Here is a 23,160-nt window from a genome sequence, read left to right as displayed (position 1 = left end):
AGAGAAAAGGATAAAAGATTGCTGTTTTCAGATGGGACCTCTGTTTATGCATTTGCTTGTGTTACCAGGTTTAACAAGACATAGATTCTTGGTAGCAGATGTGGGGTTTGTAGGAGTAGATTTTACACAGAAGTCCTAGCCAGGTTAATAGCAGAAAGGAGAAAATCAGAAATGGGTACATGGCATTCCCTGCAGCCTCCTTCTTGCAACATTTGGTACTGCCCCTCTTTGAGCACCCTCCCCTACAATGATCAGGTTTCAGAGGGTGCACAAATCCCAGTGTTCTCTTTCCAGCTCTCAGAGCTGCCTGTGATGACTACGTGACTGAGGGATTGGCTGAGACACAAGAAGAAAAAGGCTGAAAACCAGTCTTAAAATTGCTATACTACATCTGCTAATAATTTGTCTAACCATTGTTTTTCTGAAGTGGGATCTCTGACTACTCTACCACCTTGCTGAACTCCATAAAAAACTGAGGGGGATGAAGCTAAGAAGTTTTCCAGTGTCCTAAGAAAGAGATCATTTTGGAGGATAAAATTAAACTAGCAATTATCTTATGAACACTGTACAAAAAATAAAATGCTTTATTTCAAACACAAGAAAAGTTTTTGCTTTGTAGAGGAAAAAAGAATAGAGAGGAAATTAAAACAAAACCACAAAAGAGTATTTTCAATCATTTCACATGTGATGGCTGTGTTCCTAAATGGTATTTCCAGTGACCAAACTACAGATGCATCTCTCTAAAAAAAAAAAAAGAAATAAAAAAAAGGACTTTCTGTACTACTGAAGACTTGTAATCTTGAATTAAATTAAATAAGTGGCTTACATTGTGGGAAGAACTTTAAACAAGTGAAACTACTTTGTGATCTTATATCTTCTAAAGATAAAACTTAAAAAGGCAGACAAGAAAGGAGAAGAATGTGTGCGTGCCGGATCTCACGTTACTCACTGTTTGTCTTGAGCTTGCCGGGCTCGCTGCTTCTGCTGCCTGCCTGATTAATGGCCTTAACAATGAAGATGTACTTAGTGCCACTCTGTAACCCGTGCACTGTGTAGTGGTTTTGTTTGATATTGGGAACAATCATCCAGCTGTCGGCTGAGTTGCATAAACCTGCAATTTAAGAGCACATCAGTCATAGCATAACAGTTTATAACAGAGGAACATTTAGAGCACTCCCAAGCACCCAACAACCCATATGAATTTTACTTCTGTACCTTTTAAAGTGTTGTTACATTCACTGAGTTGCTACTTAATGCCACTAACTCATTTCATCAGCCCTCAGCCAAGGTACCTTTCAAGTTCTTGCTCCGTGAAGTCAACCAGAAAAAATGGCCATTTAAAAAATGTCTTGGTGGAGGCACAAGCAGTCTGAGATTTTTCATATCCCAGCACAAGGAATTCTTTATTGCTTAAGAACTAGAGGATTATGGAGATCCCATCAATCTACTGTTTGGATTAATGAACTCCACCTAAGCCTCAGAAAACTAACGAAAGCAGTAAAGCTAGGAGGGCTGGGAGGCATGTTTGCTGACAGTCCCCAGGTATGCATTCCTCAGGGCCTGAACCAAATCATGGGAGGCCAAACAGGGTGGAGCATGGGCTTCAGAGAAGGGTTTGGCTCATACACTTCAAACTTTGCCAGGATGCAATCTAAGCCAGTAAATCTGATGCATCCAACTTTTTGATTTATGCCCTCATGGTTAGATGACAGCTGGGAAAGAGCTGGATAATTTTCCAGTTACAAACTTTTTGGGGTATGTTTGATGCCTACTGCAGAAGTATAATATGCAGGAAGTAAGTAAACTAAGAGAGGAGCAATATCATCTTCAAAACAGGAAAATACTCCATTATGATGAACGTACTCACCTACATAAATTTTTCCTACTGTGATATAACTGCAGTGACAGTCAATCACCCATACTACTTACTGTACATTTTTGACAGCTCCTCATCTCATGGATCCCCAGTCTGATAGCTCTCTTATTACAAATGTTTACATAAGTAACTAATTTAACGTTCATGAAGTATATATATTCATAACATTTTATATAGTTGTACAACTAGAAAAAGATACATGTACATATGTAAGGCTGGAAAACTTAAAAGAAAAATTCTTGACTGGATTAAGAACTTGATTTCTTGTTCTCTGCCTTTGCTGGGCATAGCACATGTTATGAAAGCTACTGTTATTAGAAAACAGCTTTCAGCTTTTAACTCATGTTTCACCAGCAAACCAGTAAGTAAGTACTAGTGAAGAGAATCTTTCAGAAGTCAGTAGCAATTTCAGCTCTGCATATTAGGCAATACAAAACCTTTATGTAAAGTAAAACTTAAAAGGCTACGGGACACAAAACTCAAAAGAAAAAGAACTGTGACACAGGTTTACAGACTCATAGACAATTCATAACCATACTGGGAGATTCCTTCCTAATTTGGGATGTGCTTTTCCTGACAAAAGTTCATTAGAAACAGAACTCATACCCCAAATATCAGTCTAAGAATTGTGTAGTTTTTGTCTCAAAGTTCTCTGATATTACATGTAACATCCTTGAGAGGCAGGCAGGTATTCATCCTGCTTGGCAAACAGGTAACTGAGGCACAGTTTCAGGTGTGACTCAGATCATCTTGTCAGCTGCAATGTCTAACCTATTTTTCTGGGCTCTGAGACAGAAATGAGTAGTTTTTTCACTTCTCCAGGTATAAATATCCCACCACAAGTGCCTCCCTTTTCTTGGCCACAGAGAAGGGCTAGGCAACTAGCATAGGTCAGATCTCTACCTTCAGGTATCTCAAATGAGATGAGATGAACCCCCTCCACCACACTGATTTGAAATCTGGAAGTCTAAGCCTGTGGCTGAATGCACACTTGGGTTGTGGCTTTTAGACCAAGATTTACCAGAATACGAACAGCTCTTTGTTGCTGTTTCTTGGTGTAAAGTGGGAAAACAGAATTCTAGTATGTTCCTCATGCTCCAACCAGTGAACATCCTGACCCCACGTAGCCTCCCTAAATATCAGCTACAAGGGGTTCAAAGAGCATGCTATATGTGGATAGAAGCAGCGAAGAAAAGCAACCTTGCGGCACTGTTTTTCTCCAGACTATTGAAAAACTAGGTCATACAAAGCAATCATCTGTCTACCTCGGAAAAAAAGAACTCAGTGTTATACCCCATGAAAACCCCAGTTGTGCCTAGCACTTGTAGTAAACTGCTTATAGCAACATCAGTCCACGTCTTGTTTCACTAAACCATACATACTGAAAGATATTTATTTTTTTAGGCTGGGTGTGAATGGGTTTCCTAAGAGGAAGAAAGGAAATAAAAGTAGCAGTTTCCTGGCATAAAATATTTCACTGCCTGCTCAGAGGATTCCTCATGTTTTCCCAGTAAAAATTTGCCACAGGTATTAAAGGCGCACTTGCTCTGTAGCTGAACTGCCACATTGATTTTGCATTGAGACTATCCCGTACCTGACTCATAGCTCCTCTTGCAAAGCGTTAAGTTAAAACAAAAGAAAATGAAGCACTGGATTTAGAGGGAGTCCAGCATGACCAAGGAATCCTTAATTCAGATGCCTCTGATGGGGCATTGAATACCATATAACAGTAAGTGGGATGGATCCAGGCAACGGTCCTGGAAGTGTCTTCTCCTTCCACAAGCACACTTTGAAAGCAGAGGTCTATGGTATGCATAGGCCATATATAAAAAAAAAACCCTTACACAGACACAGAAATGTACAGATTTTTGCTAAATTATCTCAAAACTACATTTACATTAGTCACTACACCTCTCTAAAGGGCACATTTTCTAGGCTTGAATTACACATTTTATGATACCCTCCACAGGCTGATCACTCTGTAACGAAGCATAAAACTTGGATCTAAATAGGTATATGAAGGACTGTAAAGGTACAGTTGCAATGCTATTAGTCTCTTCTCCAGTTTGTCCTCTCCTACTGTGCATGTGTTTATACATACAAAATACCCACTACTATGCAAGTACTCAGAGTAAATTATTATGTTATTAAATAATCCAGTTAACGGTTAATTTAGATTTCTATGTATAGAAGGCAGAGCCACAATAATTTTAGGTAGTGCTACACCTTGGCTTCTGCTTCTAGGGTTAATGTCGAAACAGTCACAGGCAGGTAAACATTCATTCTACCTGACCTTGACCAAAGATCAGAGTTCCTGAGTTAGGACGTTACTTACCCTAAACTCTACACAGTCAACTAAGAGAGTTGGTAACCCTCCTTTTGACCTGATTCTTGTTCTAAAGGAAGGCTCTATCCTCTTTGATGGCACTAGAAACCTTGGGTTTTTTTCTTTGACTTGCCAGTCTTGGGCATCCCAGACTACTGGTGTTCAATAAATGTCGGGTGTGCAGTGACTGACTCCGTTACTTTGCTCAACAAACCTTGCTGTCCCAACAAGCTCAGCTCTTGCCTATGCACCAAGGGACTCAGTGACGTGTCCACGTGCTGCTTCCTGACTGTGAGCTATCTGATAACAGGCTTTAACTCGAACTCTGATGCAAAAATCTTGGGAATTAAGTTTTGATGGTGTCAAATTACAAGTCCCAAATCCTTCAAAACAGAGAATAGTAACTAGTGGCAGACAAGTTAAGCTTTTAGGTATGAAAGGATATTTTGTCACTGCATTAAAAGAATTTGTCTCCAGGTATGCCCTGTCAGGACAACCTTTCTTCTGTGAATGCAAAAGAAGATGATTAAGAAGGTTCAGGGAAATGAGCAAGCAGCCTGGTAACATGGGTATCCAGGGGTAGCGTATGCCCTCTCAGCTCCCTGCCAGTGGCAGCAGGTTAAGTGGAAAAGTAGACATCTTCTCCTCACTGGCACAGCAGTAGGAAGTAAGGGTCTCCTACTGTACCCACTCCTAACCCAAGCTATGTTCAGGTTTCTTGTTTCAAAAACCCAGGGCTTTTTACAGGGTTATGCAGGTGGTAAAACAATGTATTTCAAAACTGTAACCTACAAAAATGTAGAGAATTTAAATTACATCCTGGAATGGTGCAGTGAGCACAGTGATGGTCCATACAGGATGTGTGAGTTTTTGAAAACAAGTTTCTCAGACTCTGGAGGTAATAATTTGTAGAGCTATTTCCCTGGTGTTGGCCGTTGATGCACTTTGAAAAACAGATGGAAAAAATCCCAATGTGTAAATCCTCCTAAAATTTACACTGGTAGAAATTAATAAAATATATCTTCCTGAAAACTAGAAGAGAAGCACGAAAGCCATGGGAAGGTTATTTAATCTCTTGAGTATTTTAATTATTATAAAATGCTTTATTTAAAAAAATTATTACCCGTTCAAATTAGTAGAACAAATACAGTAGGTGAAGGTAACAGATAGCTCTCCACTCCTACTCTGCATTCCCATGTGAAAGAAAATCATATACGCAGCATTTCTGCAAAACACATCACTTTTTTTTTAAGAAATGCACTCTTTTGATACTTTTCAAGAAGCAGAAGTTTTCTTGGTTTTATCCCAAATTTGCTCTTGTACCATTAAGATACTCACCAAAATCCTCTGTAGCAATCTGAAGATTAAAAGGAATATGTTTTTAATAAATTAAAATTTCCAGAAACAGACAAAAGTTAGAATATTCAAAAAGTAATTGGTGAATCATAAAGTCACTGTTTTTCATGGAAACTTGGGCTCCAAATTGTCTTAGATCCTTCAACAAAATTTTATTGTGTCTCATAGGAAGAGCAGCCATGTAACACTGAAAAAGTCCTGGCAGTATGCTGTACCCTTAATACAGTGCTTTTTAGTATTTAGCTGATAACTAACCTAAATTCCGCTTACTAGAAAAAAGAAAGTTATTTACTGCTTTTTGTCTTGAAGAGAGATGTGTTTTTCATGAAGACACCTTGTACCATGGCTAGTAAAAACCTAAATATTTAAATTATAACCTTCCTGAAGCACATTAAAGCAAATCTATGATGTTAAAAAAAGTGCATACTCAATAAATACTTGAAAATTTATTGAAATGGAATAATGAAATTATAACGCACGTTAACTAGCTAGTAACAAAGTCATTTTGAAAGCCTTTACAATATTCAGATTGCAGGTAATTAGCCGCCTCTCAGAAATGCAAATGTGTGAATGGTACAACTCTGAGAACAACTGCTTTAGTAAAAGCCTGCTTCATTTAAAGTTCTTATGCACAGAAGAGGGCTGCCAGACATTTAATAGCCAAGCAGTTTGGCCACATTTGGAAATAATCTTTCCTGTATGAAATAGGATTCAAAATGAAATACTCTATTTGGAGCTTTTCCATCAAATGTTAACTCTCCAATTTTTCAGTTAATAAAAAAGAATATAGTTGATTATGTTGGATAGAAAATACACTAGAAAAACATAGCATTTCTTATTTTTGTTACTGAATTCTTCGCAATCTTGGAATGATATATGCCTCTGGTGGGGGAAATGTACTGAGGAGTGGAAAGTGCAGTCAGTATGGCTATGTGGTTTTAAGAAATGGATTCCAAAAGAACAGTCTCCATTAGCACGGTAGGTGGGTATGTATGCAAAGTGATTCCTGTTGTCTCAGGGGAAAAACGCTTGTTGGTTTAATGTAGTACTCTAGCTACTCTCTTGTGACTCATTCATAGCTACAAAAACACAGAACTGAAGACTATGAACCTGCTTACATTATCTGCTACAGGCAACACACAATACCAATGGAAACTTTTTGGGATATGACAGAGAAATAAATTCTAAAAATAAAGACGTGCATCAGCACACAAATACCATAAATAGAAAGAAATTTCTGCTAAATGCTATTTCATTAAAGCAAGACAAAAAGAAAAAAAAAAAATCACTTAGCTTCAGTTCATCAAAACTTGAAGGCTGCTGCACCTGCTAATGCTACTCACAAAGAAAATAGCTCTCTGTGTTCAACCACACCACTAAGGTACACTCTGGTATTCTAGGGACAACCTTGGAAAGTCATTTATAAAAGTTGGGATATTAGATCCTTCTGCAGGACAAAGAATATAATCTAACGAAGTGAAGAAACATCCAGGCAGTGTTCTAAGCAAAAACAGGACGTTAGTGGGCAAATCTTCAGTACCAGCGGATGCTGTAATGAACTGGGAGAGTCTCACTTGTTGGAAGCATGGGCAGATCTGTAGCAGTTAGATTTGGCATGAATATCTCCATTGGAGGTGTTCAAGTCTACTTTAAGTAATGAGATTAAAAACAGCTTTACAACATTTAGATAACTCTTATATACGCATGTATTTAATTTGGGTTAACTTTATAGCTTTCAATTAAATTGAAACTAACAGCCAGTATATTTGTGTTAAGAGCTAGCTGCATCAAAAAAGAGAAAAGGGGGACACACACCTGTTCTTTCATTTCTTTCTACTGTCATTTAAGGTCTTTGGCAAGAAACAAAGTTTCTTACAGTGCTACTTTGTTTTATCTTCAAACTCTTAATGACACCATTTTTGCAAAGTGATAAACTAGAAGTTCAGACTGCACACTGAGCACTTCATACTCTGCAAAAATTATCATATTGCATCGCTGAGAGTAGAATAATAATACATGTTTTGCAGATCAAAGCTTTCACCTCCACATGGGACACCTACAATACAGCCTAAAAATGAAATAACTTGTTATTTATTCACTAGTAAGAAAAGAGTAAAACCCCACCTCACAAAGGTGTGGAAATGGCATACCTTTCTGCTGCTATGTTCACACTTAGAGCCCATTACTGACGTGCATAAAGTTTTCTAGCATAAAGCATAAAAATGGGTTTCTAAACAAGCAACGTCCTGAGTTATCACTAAGTCCTGCCTGCTTAATAGCAATTAATCAGGGAAGCTTTTCCTTCCTTATCTACCTTGCTTCGTTCATTCCAAATTACTATTAGATATTTTTGTTATCCAGCTTGCTCAGATGTAGGAGCATGTGTTGAAGTTTACTTGGTCTTTCCAGCAGTCTTAATTTTTACACTGTGTTTTCTAAAATGAAGCTGTTTAGTGAAATACTAAATGGAGATTTTCACAGAACATACATCAAATTATCAATAGCCCACCCTATTTTTTACTCAATCCTGAATATCATAATATAGTCACAGCATGCTACTTAAAAATGGTGTTAAAATGCCAGCACATGAATCCTCAGATATCCTTTCAGATGGCTTGGAAAACTAACTCCAGTTTAGTGGTGGAGAAAATGAGGTGCACACAGCAACAGAGTCAGTACAAGAGTCTGACTCAGTACTGAAACTTGGCATAGACCTTACCATTTTTCCACTGACGTAAAGCACGTAAACATGTCCACAGCACTGACTTTCATCAAAGTATCTCAACAAATTTTGTAAGAAGAAAACCACTTCTGCACTGAATCAGAACAAAGCCTATGTAGCTCAGTGCATGGCTGGGCTATCTGGTGGTGGCCAAAAGCAAAGAGTGGAGGAAGGTGTTAAGGAACAGGGAAAGCACACCGCAGTCATTTCTTACCATGCTCTCCCAGACCTCAACAGCTTACAGCTCTGGGACTTCCTGAGCCAGAATGATGTCTCTGCGCTTCATTGTTCTCAGTGGATTTATTTTATTTTTTTGCATGAGCTGTCCAGTCATCTCTTGAACTCAAAACCACAACAACCTTCTGTGGCAATGAGTTCCCAATTTAAACACATGTTGACCTAACAAACTTGACCTTTTGATTAATTTGGTTTGTTTCAGAATTCTTGTTTCATAAAGCAAGTATGTGTCAGCTAGTGGTATTCCCGTTAAACATATGGGTAACAGGAAGAACTTAAAAGACTTCTCCAAGTTCATAATCAATGATCATTATGCACTGAACCCAGAACTGTTGATTTCCTGACCAAAGATTAGATGGTATTTTTTTCTTGGCAAAATAGTTATTTAACAACAAAACGATCCAAAGAATAATCAGTAAATTTGTTCACTAAGGAAACTCACAGATTCAAGCAGAGACTGTATTTAATAGAAAATGTGCTACAATACAAAATATAAAGCAATAACTGTTAATGCCATTATAAGCTGAACAAGGTTACCATATTAATTGTTGTTCCACTGATGTTTGCTGCCTTAGCTGCCAGTGCACTGAGCCCTATGCTTTGTAGCCCTGAAGGCAGTAAAAATCAGAGGGAAGGACCTAAATCTGTATTTCTGACAGGGGTCCAGTTGTCAAGGTTACCTGAATGACAATGGGGCTGCGGTTCTAACTAATGACCAGTTCAACACAGGCTCCCAAGAGCCTGACTAGCCCAGACAACAGAACTGAGCTCTTTGTCCATGCTACATCTGCAACAAGGGGCCTAGGATGCAGGAGACAAGCCCTGTTAACGTGGACAATACTTGTGCCGTTGGGAATATGTGCTGGTTTTACCCTTCGAAAGCTCCTGCTGCATGGCGCTCCCAGAAAAGGCACAAGAAATTTTAAATTAGTTAATTCTGAATTTTAAACCCTTTTGAATAGTTATTGGTTTGGATTTAAAATTTTGACTTTAAATCTTCCTAGAAAATATTTTTCCTTTTGCTCTTGACAGATAAGTACATTTATATTTAAAGACACTTGGTTTACAGAGAAATCATAAGGCAACAGAACTAGAAAAGGGAAGGTTTATACTTACTAACAACATTAGCTTGTCCAGTGAAGATGGTGTACTGCAGCTCGTAAGAGACCACACTGAACTCATCATCTGACGTCCAGTGGACAGTAATGGTATCGTAAGAAGCTGTACAGAGCTCTTCCCGAATAGTGGGTGGGTTGGGAGCTGTGAGATAGAACACAGGAGGTTTGCTGACACCATCAGTGAAATATTTCCCTTCTTACCTAAGATTAGGGGATGTATCTGATGTGTGAGTTTGTATCTATACCATCCAACAGACTTTTTAACAACTTTTTGCTAATTCAGCATTAACTTTGATGACCAATAAATTGTTGCGAAGGAAATCTTACTATCAATATAACCACCTAGGAAACCCAGATTTTGAATATATTTTGTATTAAAGCAGCTTTAGTTTCAGATGCCCTAGCACAAGTGATGTGTTGTGGGTCACCTTAAACAGTGGTTAAATGGGTACAACTGACATGTTACTTTTTCTAGGATTGTTCTGACCATCACACCAAAATTATCAACGTTTCATTGATGCACACATCAAGAGGGAGAGTCAACACTCCTCACTGTTGACTTGATGCGGTGTTTACCTAGCCTGTCTTACCAGAAGAGATTGGCATAAGAGGCATTTATAATTCTGGGAAAGCCTCCAAACATTTGTGCTTTCATGCCCAATCTTCTCCTCTCTCCAAATTTTCGTTTCCTAGCTATCCATTCTAATACAGATGCATACAATTTCTATTGGCTATATAACAGCCTTAAAGATGTCTTATCATAACATCATGACTGTGTGACTATTACAACCTAATCTTCAATGTCATTGCTGATTAAATAATTCTAGAAAAGAATTCAAACACTTCAATAAAAAGCTGTCCCTCTGTTTCATTTTTTTTAAATCAACAAGCAAGATGTCTGTCTAGCAAGCTATACATTCTTCTCTGGTATTAACACACAACTTTGTTTTAAAGACCTATTTAAAGAAGTGAAATTTGAAGTAAACAGGTCTAAATTGTCTTTGCATTCTTTACAAAGCCAAACACCTAAATAAGAAGCAAATGGGTCTGTCTTTGAAAGATTGGTGGGCCTTCCTGCATGCTTGCCTAGGCGGGAGCTTCGTTCGTCATCATCTTCCTTACAAGCTACCATCATGCAAAAGAACCCCCAAATCCTTGTGCTTAATAGTGTTCCTCTCTGATGTCACAAAGTGAGGGAGGAGGGCACTCAAGCTGAAACAACCAAAAATATGCGTGTATTAAAGGAAAAGGAAGGCAACTCTGAATGGTATTGTTGCTGTCAGCTCTTTAACTTCTGGTAGCCACAAATAATGGCCTTAAAAAAAAGTCCCTCTGAAGGAATTCCACCTTTACTTTTGCAACATCTTATTTTTGTGAAACATCTATTTTACTTGCCATTAAGAATTTTTATAGTTCATGTCCCTGGTTTACTGATGTATGTTCCCAAGGATTAAAGCGTGGACATATTTCCAAGCAGCCTCTTTCAACCAAGGGGCATAAGGAAACATTTAAATGTGTTTCCTGGTATGACCATGATTTGTGATGCTCTAAATATAGTAGCACAGAAGCTTACCAATGCCGTTTTTTTTTTTTTTTTTTTTTTTTTAACTCAGCAGAGGAGCCCTTGGGACAGGTGGGTATTTAAAAAGAAAGAGAGAAATAAACTTAAATAAGAACAGTGATCCAGGAGGGGAATATAGACAAAAACAGAAGACACTCCTCCACCACCACCACCCCCTGCAACCTTCGGGGAAGGTTAGTGCTGTAGTATAGAGGCTGTGTACTAACTGAGGCTAACTAACTGTTGTGAGAGCTATGCAGTACTGCATTGGTCCTATCAGCTGTGTTTCAAAAAAGTATCCAGTAGAATCCAAACACTGGAGCAGTTTTTATTTTCCTAGCTGAGGTTTCATTTTCATATTTTGTCTGTCCTTCAAAGGCAAAAAAAAAAAAAAAAATTAATTACAAATATACAAGTGGATCAACTTTTTTTGTGTTAGTATTCAACCAGTCTTCTTCAGTCGTCTCCTGCACCTAACAGAGCAAAATGTTTTACTTGAGAAATGTACTTATTACTACAACACAGGTAATAAATATTAATTTATGGAAAGCAACAATTACTGAAGGCTTAATGAACTGTAAACTGCATTTCAATAGCACCTAAGTGTCTTCAACTCATTTGAAAATGACAGCCTAACTTCCCCCTTAGTATGCACACCTGGTTGGCCTTACGGCTGGAGATTTATAGGCATTCATGTAATGAGAATGACAGAAAAAAGATATTTGACCTAAGCAGGACATCTTTTTCCTTGCTCTTGTGATTAACCCACACCCACCTGAGACTATACTGCATGAAACTCAGCTCCTTAGAAACACTCATTTCATAAACCACTCAGAATAAAACAAAATATATCTGCTTCTCTTGCAGACAGGCAAGGAAGTCTACATGCAAATGTTTTGTTATGACTTTCAAAATAATTTATAGTCTGGCTGCCAAATTCATCATTCCACAGTGCTTACTCCTTTGGAGAGTTTAAGTCCATAATGCAATTAAAGCGACTGACCTTAATGAGTTATTTTCATTATTACATTTGATAGCGTGTGATTTGCTTATCAAAATTACTAGTACTGCTAGAGAGCTGAGGTGCCACAGGAAAAGTTCTGCAGAGCCTTCAGAGCAATCTCAAGGCTGCACCAGCAACTTCCCCCCCGGGGCCCTGACCAGGGTGTGCTCCACCGCTGCAGAGAAAGGGGAAGCCCAGCACACTTCCAGCACAGCAGCAGGACACATAAAGCCTCATACCCACCCTCTGGTCCTGTTTCCCAGTGGAGAAGCAGCAATTGCACATGAGCCTTTCCAGTTCTTTTCAGGGTGAGGACTGAGCACTGATGCACAATGAAGTGAGCGAAGTTTGAAAAGGGATGTTAATACTCTCAGCTATTGGCAGACTCACTCTCAGTTACTGGCAGACTCCTGTCTACAAACTGCTACCCAGTCTCAGGGAAAGCTGAAAAAAATGTGAAGCAGATCTTAAACCCCCCAAATTTAGAGTCTTGAGCAGTGAGGGAACCTCTAATCCAGGGGTCCTCAAACTTTTTAACCAGGGGGCCGGCGTGCAGATGCAGTGGCAGGCCGTCATCTGCGGCTGCTTGGTTCCCCCCCCAGCCCCTGGACCGGGGGCTGGATTGAGGACCCTGGGGGGCTGTATCCAGCCCGCGGGCCGTAGTTTGAGGACCCCTGCTCTAATCAGTGCCAGCAGACTTAGCAAGACACAATGAAAGCTGCAGTGGTTTAAGGAATTGTTTCCTAACATCTACAGCTCTCCTTGGTCATGGAGTGGCAATCTTCGTAGACGACCAGGGCAAATATCTAGGAATGGTAACTGCTTCAGCCACTCTGACTTTCATCCACTGGTATTCATTAATCAACACTCTCTGATGAGAGAAAATTATTGCTGAAGGCTTCTTTAGTTAATTTGTATGACTTCGACTCAAAACAGAGCAGACACCCTTAAAAAGTCAGGAACCACACCTGAAGTGCCTGAAAGGCAGTAACTAGTATTAGAAAAGCAGATTCTTAAATTTCCTGCCAGCAGTAAGTGACCTTGTGAACATACCTCCTCTCTTTCAGCCAGGTTAATCTCACTTGCCTTCCTTTCAATGTCATGTGCGTGGCTTTTGCTCCAAAGCAGACTGAAAGCACTCACATGGTCCATACACCTGAGAGGCAGTTTAGGGAAACTGCCTCCTCTCACTGGTGAATCTCAGCATGGATGCAGGGGCTACCGGGTGACTCTTGAGACTATATCTAAATCCTCTCAGAACAAGGTCAGAGAGATTGACTAAAACCACCTCAACTTCCTTTGGTTTGCTCTGTCTCTACCTCCCTGCTGGCATGGGGTGATTGACTTTGTAAGGGCTCCTTACTGATTTTGAGTAAAAAAGGAAGATCTAAGCCACCTCCTTGACTTAATGGTGCTAGAAATATTCATATTTCTGGTATGAACATAAAGCGGTTGAGGAAGCCTGAACATGTCTCAGCTGTTCATTACTATCTCCATGGCGTGTCACGACATTGGACTGAACTAACATGCAGGAATTTGAAAGGCACGGTTACATCAGACGCGGGTACAAATTTGATGTATTAGTAACATGTCATGCATGAGCTGGCATCAAGAGCTCAGTCATGCAACCATCTAGACATAGTCTTTGTGTAGACCAAGACTGTTCACAAACAACAGAATGAGAAGTTACATCCAAAGCATGAGACTTAGTTGGAGGCATTTTTTTAATATTTTAATACTGAAACAGTTAAGAGGAAAGACAGGTTGTGAAGGGTTTCCAGCACAAAGTTGTTTTTATGTGAAAATACTGCTGGTATATGCTAGGCAATACATGTTTCTTTGTGCAGTCATAGCTGAAGTGATGGATGACGAAAACCTATCGTTGTTTCAGATGGGATTTCTGAAGCAGCGCAAATTGCAAGGTCAGAGAATAGATGTTCCTGCAATTGATTTCAAAGTATTAAGACACAGAACAAGTATTTTTGATTCAACAGGGATAAAAAAGTCCTTATGTCAGTAATATTGTGCAGAAAGTTTGCAAGTCATATGCATTGCCTGGATATAGCTAGATACATGTTTAGAAAAAGATGAGTTCCAGATGAAGAGCTTGAGCAACAGGCAAGATAAGAAAGCTTTCAAAAGACATCAAGACTACATATACAGAGAATAAAACAGTCAGAGAAAGATTAAGGGTATTATTTTAATATACTGAGCTTGACACCTCAATGTTTGGCTGGCAACTTTCGGAGAGATATCAAAGATTTTCATTTGGATAGAGAAGCTTTGGACAGCTGCCTAAATAATAAGCACAAACTAGTTAAATTTATATTTGGGAAAGCAATAGACTATGAAGAAAGAAAGATGCAAACTTCAGTGTGCCACATAGAAAGCTGGGGTTGGGGACATGGAGGATGAAGGACTGACAAATACTACACTGAGAAGAACCGAAGGAGAAGAAAATCTCCAGAAGACAACCAAGGTCAATTGCTTCGAAGGCAACTGACAATAGAGAGAATGAAGCTGGAATTTAGGCTTTGACACTTTGTTAAGAAGCAGTACAGTCACAGATAGAAGATAGGCTTCTTCGCTTAATTCACAACATTGATATACCACTAGGACTTACAAATGGTCTTCATTTTACTTCACTGTGAAACATGATAAAAGTAAAGCCCAATTCACTCTGTCACACAGTTTTCAGCTTAAGATGCATCAAGATTCCATGCACCAATCTGAAAGGGCTAAAACAAAATAGATCTTCCCCGGAGTCTCTAAACAACAACAGAGAATAATCAAGTGCATTTGACTCTTGGGACTATACTTATTCACATAAACATTACATATATACATATATTTACATAAATGTATTTTAACTATCTGCATAGGTTGTATTTTATGCTCAGATAATTTGGACACATGTTTTGGATTTTGCCATTGTAGCCATATGCTATTTATTAATGTGAAGAAAAATACCACAGAGTAAGCTAAAACTGTTCCTCTCTGGGCATCAAGGACAAGGATAAAAATGGCAGATTAGGAAAAAAAACCAGATAAATTGCTTGACCCATTTGCAAGCTCCCTTAGACTGAATTGTGAGCAATTTTTCAAGATTGTGGATGAGGTAGAAAGAAGGCAGAGAAGGAGCTGCGGAAATGACACAGCCAGCATGATGGACCATGGAAAGGATCTTTGTAGCAAGATCACCCTTCATTTTGGTACAGTCAAAATCTTCATTTTCTGCAGTGTATAGCAATATTGACTTATGATGTACAAAGGGGAGAAAACCTGGGAGGGATGGGAACAGACTGCTGGATAGAATTCACTTGGTGTAAGGCTAAAGATCTAATCCACAGTTTTCTGTACTTGAATGAGTCTTTCTAGCCTCTGGTTGGAGCCAACTGGGAGACAAATAGGCACCTGCAGAAGGGAGTCAACTGACCCAATATACATGCCTTTAAATGAAGTGGTTATTCCTCTGCTTTAACCATAAAGGAAGCTGAGGCTGATTATTTTACATGTAGGTTCCTAGGTTAGACCAACGAGTCTGATTTTTTCTTAATTGTTCCTTTAATTTCATTGGCTTTTTTATAATTTTGGGGTGAATACTCAACATGGTGACAAAATTCCAGCAGACTTTGGAGAGTGACACCATAATATTTCAGTGGTACTGTATAAAAAGTTCAAATCACTCTCACCGCATTATTATTGTGTATTACTTACTCAAGTACATGTTAAACACTGATTGTATTCTCTAGTCACACAGTGATATAAAAACCTCTTGCAGATAAAATCCCTCTCAGATACAGCAAGAACCCCACAGCTCTATAAGGCAAGGGTGGTTCTGCCCTATGCATGCAGACAGTCTTGCTCTTCCCAGTACTCACCTGTTCATTTATTCATAGAGTGATAGAATAGTTTGGGTTGGAAGGGACCTTTACAGCTCATCTAGTCTAACTCCCCTGCAATGAGCAGGGACATCTTCAACTAGATCAGGTTGCTCAGAGCCTCATGCAACCTGACCTTGAATGCTTCCAGGGATGGGGCATCTACCACCTTTCTGGGTAACCTGTTCCAGTGTTTCACCGCCCTCATCACAAAAAATTTCCTCCTTCTGTCTAGTTGAAATCTACCCTCCTTTAGTTTAAAACCATTACCCCTTGTCCTATCACAACAGGTCCTACGAAAAAGTCTATCCCTACCTTTCTTATAAGACCTTTTTAAGTATCGAAACGCCACAATAAGGTCTCCTCAGAGACTTCTGCAGTCTGAACAACTCCAACTCTCTCAGCCTTCTCTCTGAATCAAAGCTAGAAGCCAGCCCTCTGCATGGAAAAGATCCAGTGGCTGACAATGAGATTTCGTGCTCTCACACTCCTCTGAAATAACACAGGTACTTCTGCAAACCAGGCTAAAAGAATGGGCCCAGGAAGTGTTTTCAAGTACTTTTCTAGCAGTGCTTTTTGCCTTTCATTGCAAATTCTCGTTGCTAACAGCAGATGCTTAAAGACCCTGCAAAATGAAAACGTACCCTGTAACTCTTCTGTTTTCAATTGAACTGGAATGAATTGTTCTAATTCTGGCGTTGAAATCAAAACACCCTAAATTACAGTAATTTGTTTCTCTTTGTGAGTCATTATATACTCTGAGATCACACATTACTCAGGCCTTCAGTAAGGATCTAATCCTGTGGGCTTCTTCAGGCCAGAGCTCTCGGTTAAGTGAGCTGGGGCTCTGCTCTGCGGGGAACCCACCCCACACCCTGGTACAGAGCACAGTGCCTGCTCTCGAGTCCCAGACATGGTGAGGTCCTCCAGTTCTGGGATGAGGGAATCACACAGTGTCACTGGCATGAGAAAAGATCTTTAATTTGCTGAGCCCTTGATGTTGATTGCTTGAACAGCTTCTGGTTGCTAATGGGAAATCTGCCAGGTGGCAGTCTGCCACAGTGAGGAGGCAGCCCCAAGGGAAAGGGTGACATGTGAAGCATCCATCCCCCAGGAAATGGGCTTTGGTCCCTGCTCTCCCTCTGCTAGCAGCTTCAGGCTGAGCTCCAGCTGTTCTCCCTTTTCACTCTGCTGCAGTGGCTTTTAACCATTTCTCACTCCCACTTGCCCACACCCTGATGGGGCGGAATGCAAGGAGAGGAGGTGTGAAATGCATCCCAGTTGTGCTCTGTAGCACCTAATGCTTCCAGGGACATTCTGGGTCTGCTGGGGGTAATTATTCAGGATTAAGAGCAAGAATGCATTGGGTTTATGTGGCAAGGTTTTAGTAGTACTTGCAATGCATCATTGACTTCTGTGAGAAAAGACCAGGAGCTGACCCTGTGTCAGACACAGCCAGTTTTAAGACAGACTCGGTGTTGCCCAAAGCTGAGTCCATCACCGATTTTACTAATGTCTCTGTGATAACATATTTAAGAAAGGGTAGAAAAGGCTGTGCAGTAGCTGGGAGAGAGAGGAATGAGAAAATGTGAGAGAAAACAACTCTGCAGACATGAAGGTCAGTGCAGAAGGAGGGGCAGGAGGTGCTCCAGGCACCGAAGCAGAGATTCCCCTGCAGCCTGTGGAGAAGACCATGGTGACACAGGCTATCCCCATGCAGCCCATAGAGGACTACAGTGGAGCAGACATCCACCCTGCAGCCTGTGGAGGACCCACACTGGAGCAGGTAGACAGCCTGCAGAGAAGAACCCATGCAGGAGCAAGTTTTCTGGCAGGAGCCATGTACCATAGAAGACTCATGCTGGAGTAGTACTTGAAGAAGAGCAGTCTGTGGGAAGGACCCACGTTGGACAAGTTTGTGAAGAACTGCATCCCACAGTAAGAAGCCCACGCTGGAACAGGTGAAGAGCGAGAAGGAAGGAGTGGCAGAGATGATGTGTGATGAACTGACCACAACCCCTATTCCCCATCCTCCTGTGCCAGTTGAGGGGAAGAGGTAGAAGAGTTGGGAATGAAGTTGAGCCCGAGAAGAAGTACGGGGTGGGGGAAAAGTGGTTTTAGTTTTGTTTTTTTTTTTTCTCAGTATTCTACTCTTACAATTAATTAGCAATAAATTACACTAATCTTCCCCAAGTTAAGGCTGTTTTGTTTTGCCTCTAACAGTACTTGTTGAGCGATCCCTGTCCTTATATCAATCCACAAGCTTTTAATCTTATTTTCACCCCCATCTTGCAGAGGAGATGGAGTGAGAGAGCAGCTTGGTGGATACCTGGCAGTCAGCCAAAGTTAACTGACCACACAAGGGAATCAAGAAAATCCTACCACTACTATTTTTTGAGGAAAATATAATAAAGCATCTTGGGGAAAAAATTACCTGTAAGGTAGTCAAGGCATTCCAACAATTTCTTCTCTCTGGTGAAATCAAGTGCGAATGTATCGAAAGTATCATTGAGATTAATCTCAGGAATTAGAACCTGGGAGGATGCCGTTGCCATGGAAACTCTATAATGAAAAGAAAAAAGTCTTTTAGCATGCAAGACACAATAACTTTCACATCAAGGTAGGACCTGATCATTATGATTATTATCACTTCTCAAAAAGCTTGACAAAAACTTTTACATGTATTTTATTTATATAGTTTAAGTTAGGAACTTCTCCTGCCACTCTTCTTTTTGCAAGTAAAGTCTCCAGTAAAAATCTCTTACTATTTAGCTTTTGCCTAACATGTGGTGTCAGCTAAGTTTTTAACAAAATATCGGTTAAGCCACAATATACTTTGTTCTTTCTAATCACCCATTGAACCAAAGTAGTAATAGCACCACATTCGTGTTTTAAGCAATCCTGACAGATGCTGCATCTCTCCCAGCCCTTGTTTTCTCAAGCAGTTTCTTGCTCCAGGCATTCCTTGGCACCGTTGTCCCAAGGGCTTGGTGCAGATCTCTACACCTTCTCAGCTGTTCAGCACAGCACATCACTGTTAACTTCAAAAAGCAGAGCGGGGAGATAAAACAGATGTCAGCACAGTTTATTTTGAAAGGCTTTTCCCTGCAAAGCATGTGTGCATGCTTACATTTCCTCCGAAACGGACAGGTTTCCTTGACTACTTGACTTCAGAAGCTACATCATCCACTTTCTGTCTGTCCAGCTGTACTAATATAAAGAGATGAGCTTTCACAAGAAAACTGCCATCAGGACGGATTTTTCAGATCCACCAGCCTGGTATCTTAAATATATTTTACTGGAGAGCTGGATACTGGATATGTTTATAAAAAGCGTAATCCATGTAAACAAAGAGATTATTAAAGCCCATGTTATATGACAGAAATTTGTTAATTGTTTCAGTTTGGAGGTAAACACACAACCATTCACACAATGTCTGTCATTTACCTGTCATTCATGACACATGTCAGATCAAAATATTTTGAATGCTTCAATTAACATTTTCCCAAATTAGAGTATTTCCCTGCAGACAGGACTCAAATGGCTCCAGGCCAAATGCTTACTAAGAAGTATGTTCTCATGTATTTCTTGTGTAATATTTTAGGAAAATACAGTTAGGAATGTAAAAAACTGAGCTGCACATCCCCTTGTCTTCAGCATAGTTTTTAAAACCTGAGCGGAGGAGGTTTTCTACTCAATAATTCTTGTTACAGAGTTTTCAGCACTGTTTCTCTTAAAGTAGATCCTAGTACAGATGGATTTTTTTGAGAGAGGATAACTGAAGTGCCTTTTGCCCCATGTACTTAGAGGGAAAAAACCCCTGAGCTCTTTCAATTTTTTTTCCTCCCCCACGTCTCCCACCCCCCAGTAGTTCATCTGCAGTTACACTGTGATGTTTTTACACCTAGTAGGAAAAAAGGCATGCATTTCTTGTATGGCCTGTGTTAGGACAAACTCAGGGAGATGTACACCTCTAAAAAATTAACTAAGGCCTTGCTAATAAACCAGCAAACAGGTATCTAAGGTTCTTTGAATATCTCCATAAATCACATATTTATTGTGAAGACGACCATACTGCCAGGGCCTTTTGGACTGTTTTTTGGAGCTGTGCGAAGGGTGCACTGTGACTACATGTGTTAAAGTCTGTTTTCAGTGAGCTCAACATTTTGCAGCTTCAAGACACCATGTCACCAAATTAGGTTCAGAGGATTGAATTTCCTCTTGTAATTCTGCCTGCTCTATCTGACACTGTGCTTGGTTGGAAAGGGTTTTTCTAGGATAAATGCATTTCACCCACTGTAAATAACGCACAGCCTAAATCACTGCAGTGTGTATAATGTCTCTGCTTACACTGTTACCTGTTGTGCTCACAACAGAGAATTTTATATTGCAATTACTTTGAAATACAAGAATGAAGAAATGCAATGAGCATAATTTCAGGAGACCGTTTTAGATGCTGGAGCTCAGGGCCCTCATAAGACTGTTACATGAGCAGCCTAGAAGCAAAGAAAATATTGTTCACCACATGAGAACTAAGAGACTTACTTGTAGGGAATAATTTATTAATCATATTTAGTCTCTTTTCCCACTTGCAAGTTGTCTACAAGCACTTGGTGTTTTTTTCCATTCTGTTTTATTCACTGCTTGAAATGATTCTTTAATTTTCAGGGCATTCACAGCCATCTCATTACAGACAGCAATCTGCGATAGCCAAGAATTAGATTTGATTGGGCACATATGTCAGCTGGTCCCATTTCTGCTCTCGGAGTGTCTCTCCTGTGACTGTATTTATGATGAAACTGTTCATGTTTAAAGTTCAAAACAGAGCTTCTCAGAATATTCTCTGGTAGTCAGTTAAAAAGCTTTGTGTCTCCACAGGTTTCTGTGCTACTTTGTTCCACTGAATACTGAAAAAATGACAGACCCTCACCTACAGCTTTTTACTGATGATATTCATGTGGTAGTTTTACTATCAGCTTCAGCTGGGATGCCACAATGCAGCTTGGTGACAGAACACAAACCAAGGTCTGACAGCTCACGTGTAAATCCTTGCCTTGCCTTCCTTTGCCCTTGCCCTCCTCAACAGATTTTCAACTCTGCAACAATCAACCCAGTGTTGCTGGCTTACTTACAAGTTGATTAAGTACCTTTGTTGAAGCCTGATATTCAAAGAATCTGTATACAGAACTCCAGAGTAACCAGTAAACTTAAAAAATAAAAAATAGCAAGGAATTTCATGCTTCAAATTCAGTAAGAATTGGCTGGACAATATGAAGATGCAATATGAACCCAGAGATTAAAAAAAATAGCTGAATATATCAGCATACCTTTTATAATTTTCTTCTTCATAGTCCAGTTACATTCTCCTTTTTTTGTCGTTTCTCTGACTGATGTCTGAACAGCTGATAATTCCAACAGAATATTTTTTCATCAGAAAATACTGCTGAAATTCAGCAGAGATGTTTCAAGGTTACAGTTTTGCACTGAAAATGAGACCAAATTTTCTAATAGCACTGTTTCCTGGAAAGGCTTGCTTTCGCTTGTATTTGGATCCTTGATGTATCTAGCACACTGAGGAGGATCTAGGATCCTAGAAGCAGTAGACATTCCCTGCACCCAGGGACCCAACACAGCAGCTGCCATAACTTCCAGACACCCAGGCTGTTGAATCCTCAACTATGCCAGTGGGCTACTTCAGAGATGCCTGTTGCAGGTTCCAGAAGTTATGCATTTCATTACCTTGCCACTTGCTATTTTGTGAAGACTATGAATCCATTAAGATAATTCCAAACTTCTAAGGAATGTACTCACTGCCTGATTTCTTCCTCAATCTCTTAATTTGTCACGGAGTAGGAATTTCATCCTCCAAAACCTTGATTTTTTAGTGTGTTTAGCACCAGATATCTGCTTGGCAGCCATACTGCCCCCTTCATTTTTACATGACACTACTGTTCTAACTCTTATTTCGCACCCTTTTTCAACTGCTCCTGTTTTCAAAGGGATGTTTTGATTTAGCATTACAGTAAGGTCCTTCCCACTCTGGTACAGCACAAAGTAGCGTTTTGGGGGAATGTGTTAATTAACCCCCCACCTCTGACCACATCTGTGGTAGGACAAGACAACATGGCAACTATGACAACCTGTCTGCTGTAAACTGAGGTTTTTCTGTTTATTGAGAGGGACTTATTCTTTACCTTTCAGTGATATTTTTAGCAGTTTGCAGGAAGCGAGCGTGATCATTCTCCTTCAGCGACTGTTCAGCCTGAGAGATGAGGGACGTTGAGCGCTCAATGCACTGTTTGCAGTTTGCAATCTGCTGAGCCAGTTTTCTCAGCCTCACCACCTTGAGTGGAAACATAAGAAAGCAGTCACATCTCTAAGGTCAGAAATAATGAGGGCATTTGCGCTTCCGAGGTAAGGCTGGAAATGCAAAGGGGGAGTTAAGATGAATGGCTTCGCTGACAAGAGCTTCTTTCACACTAGCTTGATGGTGAGCATCCATCTAGCCACGTAACATTTTTAACAAGGGGACAGGCACAGCCTTTCTGCCTCAATATTTTCCACATGGGAAACAACAGAGGAGAGCCAAAACAAGCACAGCTGGCCTATTTTCCAACAGAAAAACCGTCATTTCCCGGTACTTTCTGCTTACATGATAACTAAGGGCTATTTAGATAACTGTTTCTCTGAAGTGATGAGATCTGTGTTAAAGGCATCTTATAAACTATGTTTTTTCCTGTTACTGAGGTGAGTTTCATAGAAAATAATCTGAAAATAAAACAACAGAAGAAGACTGTTCAGTTCTACTAACAATACATGCATGCCCTTTTCATTACGTGCTTTTAGTCAGATAATGTTTTCTTGTCAGATATTTTTAACGGCAAAAGCACAGTAGTGCTGGAGAGCTGATTATTATTGCTGCAAACATATGTGCTGGAGATAAACACAGTAGATGTGACTGTCATCGTTAGCTGAAAGGTTAGGGAGGGGCACAGCTAATCGTCCATTTCAAGACAATGTTGGCTAACAAAACTTCTAGTTCCTGAAAGGTCCGGGAGTACTTCCCATTGTTATCACAAC

The 23,160-nt window shown here is 39.9% G+C and overlaps 1 protein-coding gene across 1 annotated transcript in view; it reads right to left on the bottom strand.

Annotated features, from left to right (window-relative positions):
• The window catches only part of MID1 (midline 1), a 157,064-nt gene that overhangs the window by 6,334 nt on the left and 127,570 nt on the right, over nucleotides 1-23,160 (bottom strand). Inside the window, exons 5-8 of the mRNA XM_037377949.1 lie at nucleotides 22,275-22,423; nucleotides 18,515-18,642; nucleotides 9,634-9,777; nucleotides 950-1,111 (exon numbers count right to left, since the gene is read on the bottom strand). Coding sequence (XP_037233846.1) covers nucleotides 950-1,111; nucleotides 9,634-9,777; nucleotides 18,515-18,642; nucleotides 22,275-22,423 — 583 coding nt within the window. The remainder of the gene's footprint in view (nucleotides 1-949; nucleotides 1,112-9,633; nucleotides 9,778-18,514; nucleotides 18,643-22,274; nucleotides 22,424-23,160) is intronic.

Source organism: Falco rusticolus, chromosome 2 (genome assembly GCF_015220075.1).
Source record: "Falco rusticolus isolate bFalRus1 chromosome 2, bFalRus1.pri, whole genome shotgun sequence".
Taxonomy (NCBI): Eukaryota; Metazoa; Chordata; class Aves; order Falconiformes; family Falconidae; genus Falco; species Falco rusticolus.
This window is presented reverse-complemented; position numbering and strand designations above follow the sequence as displayed.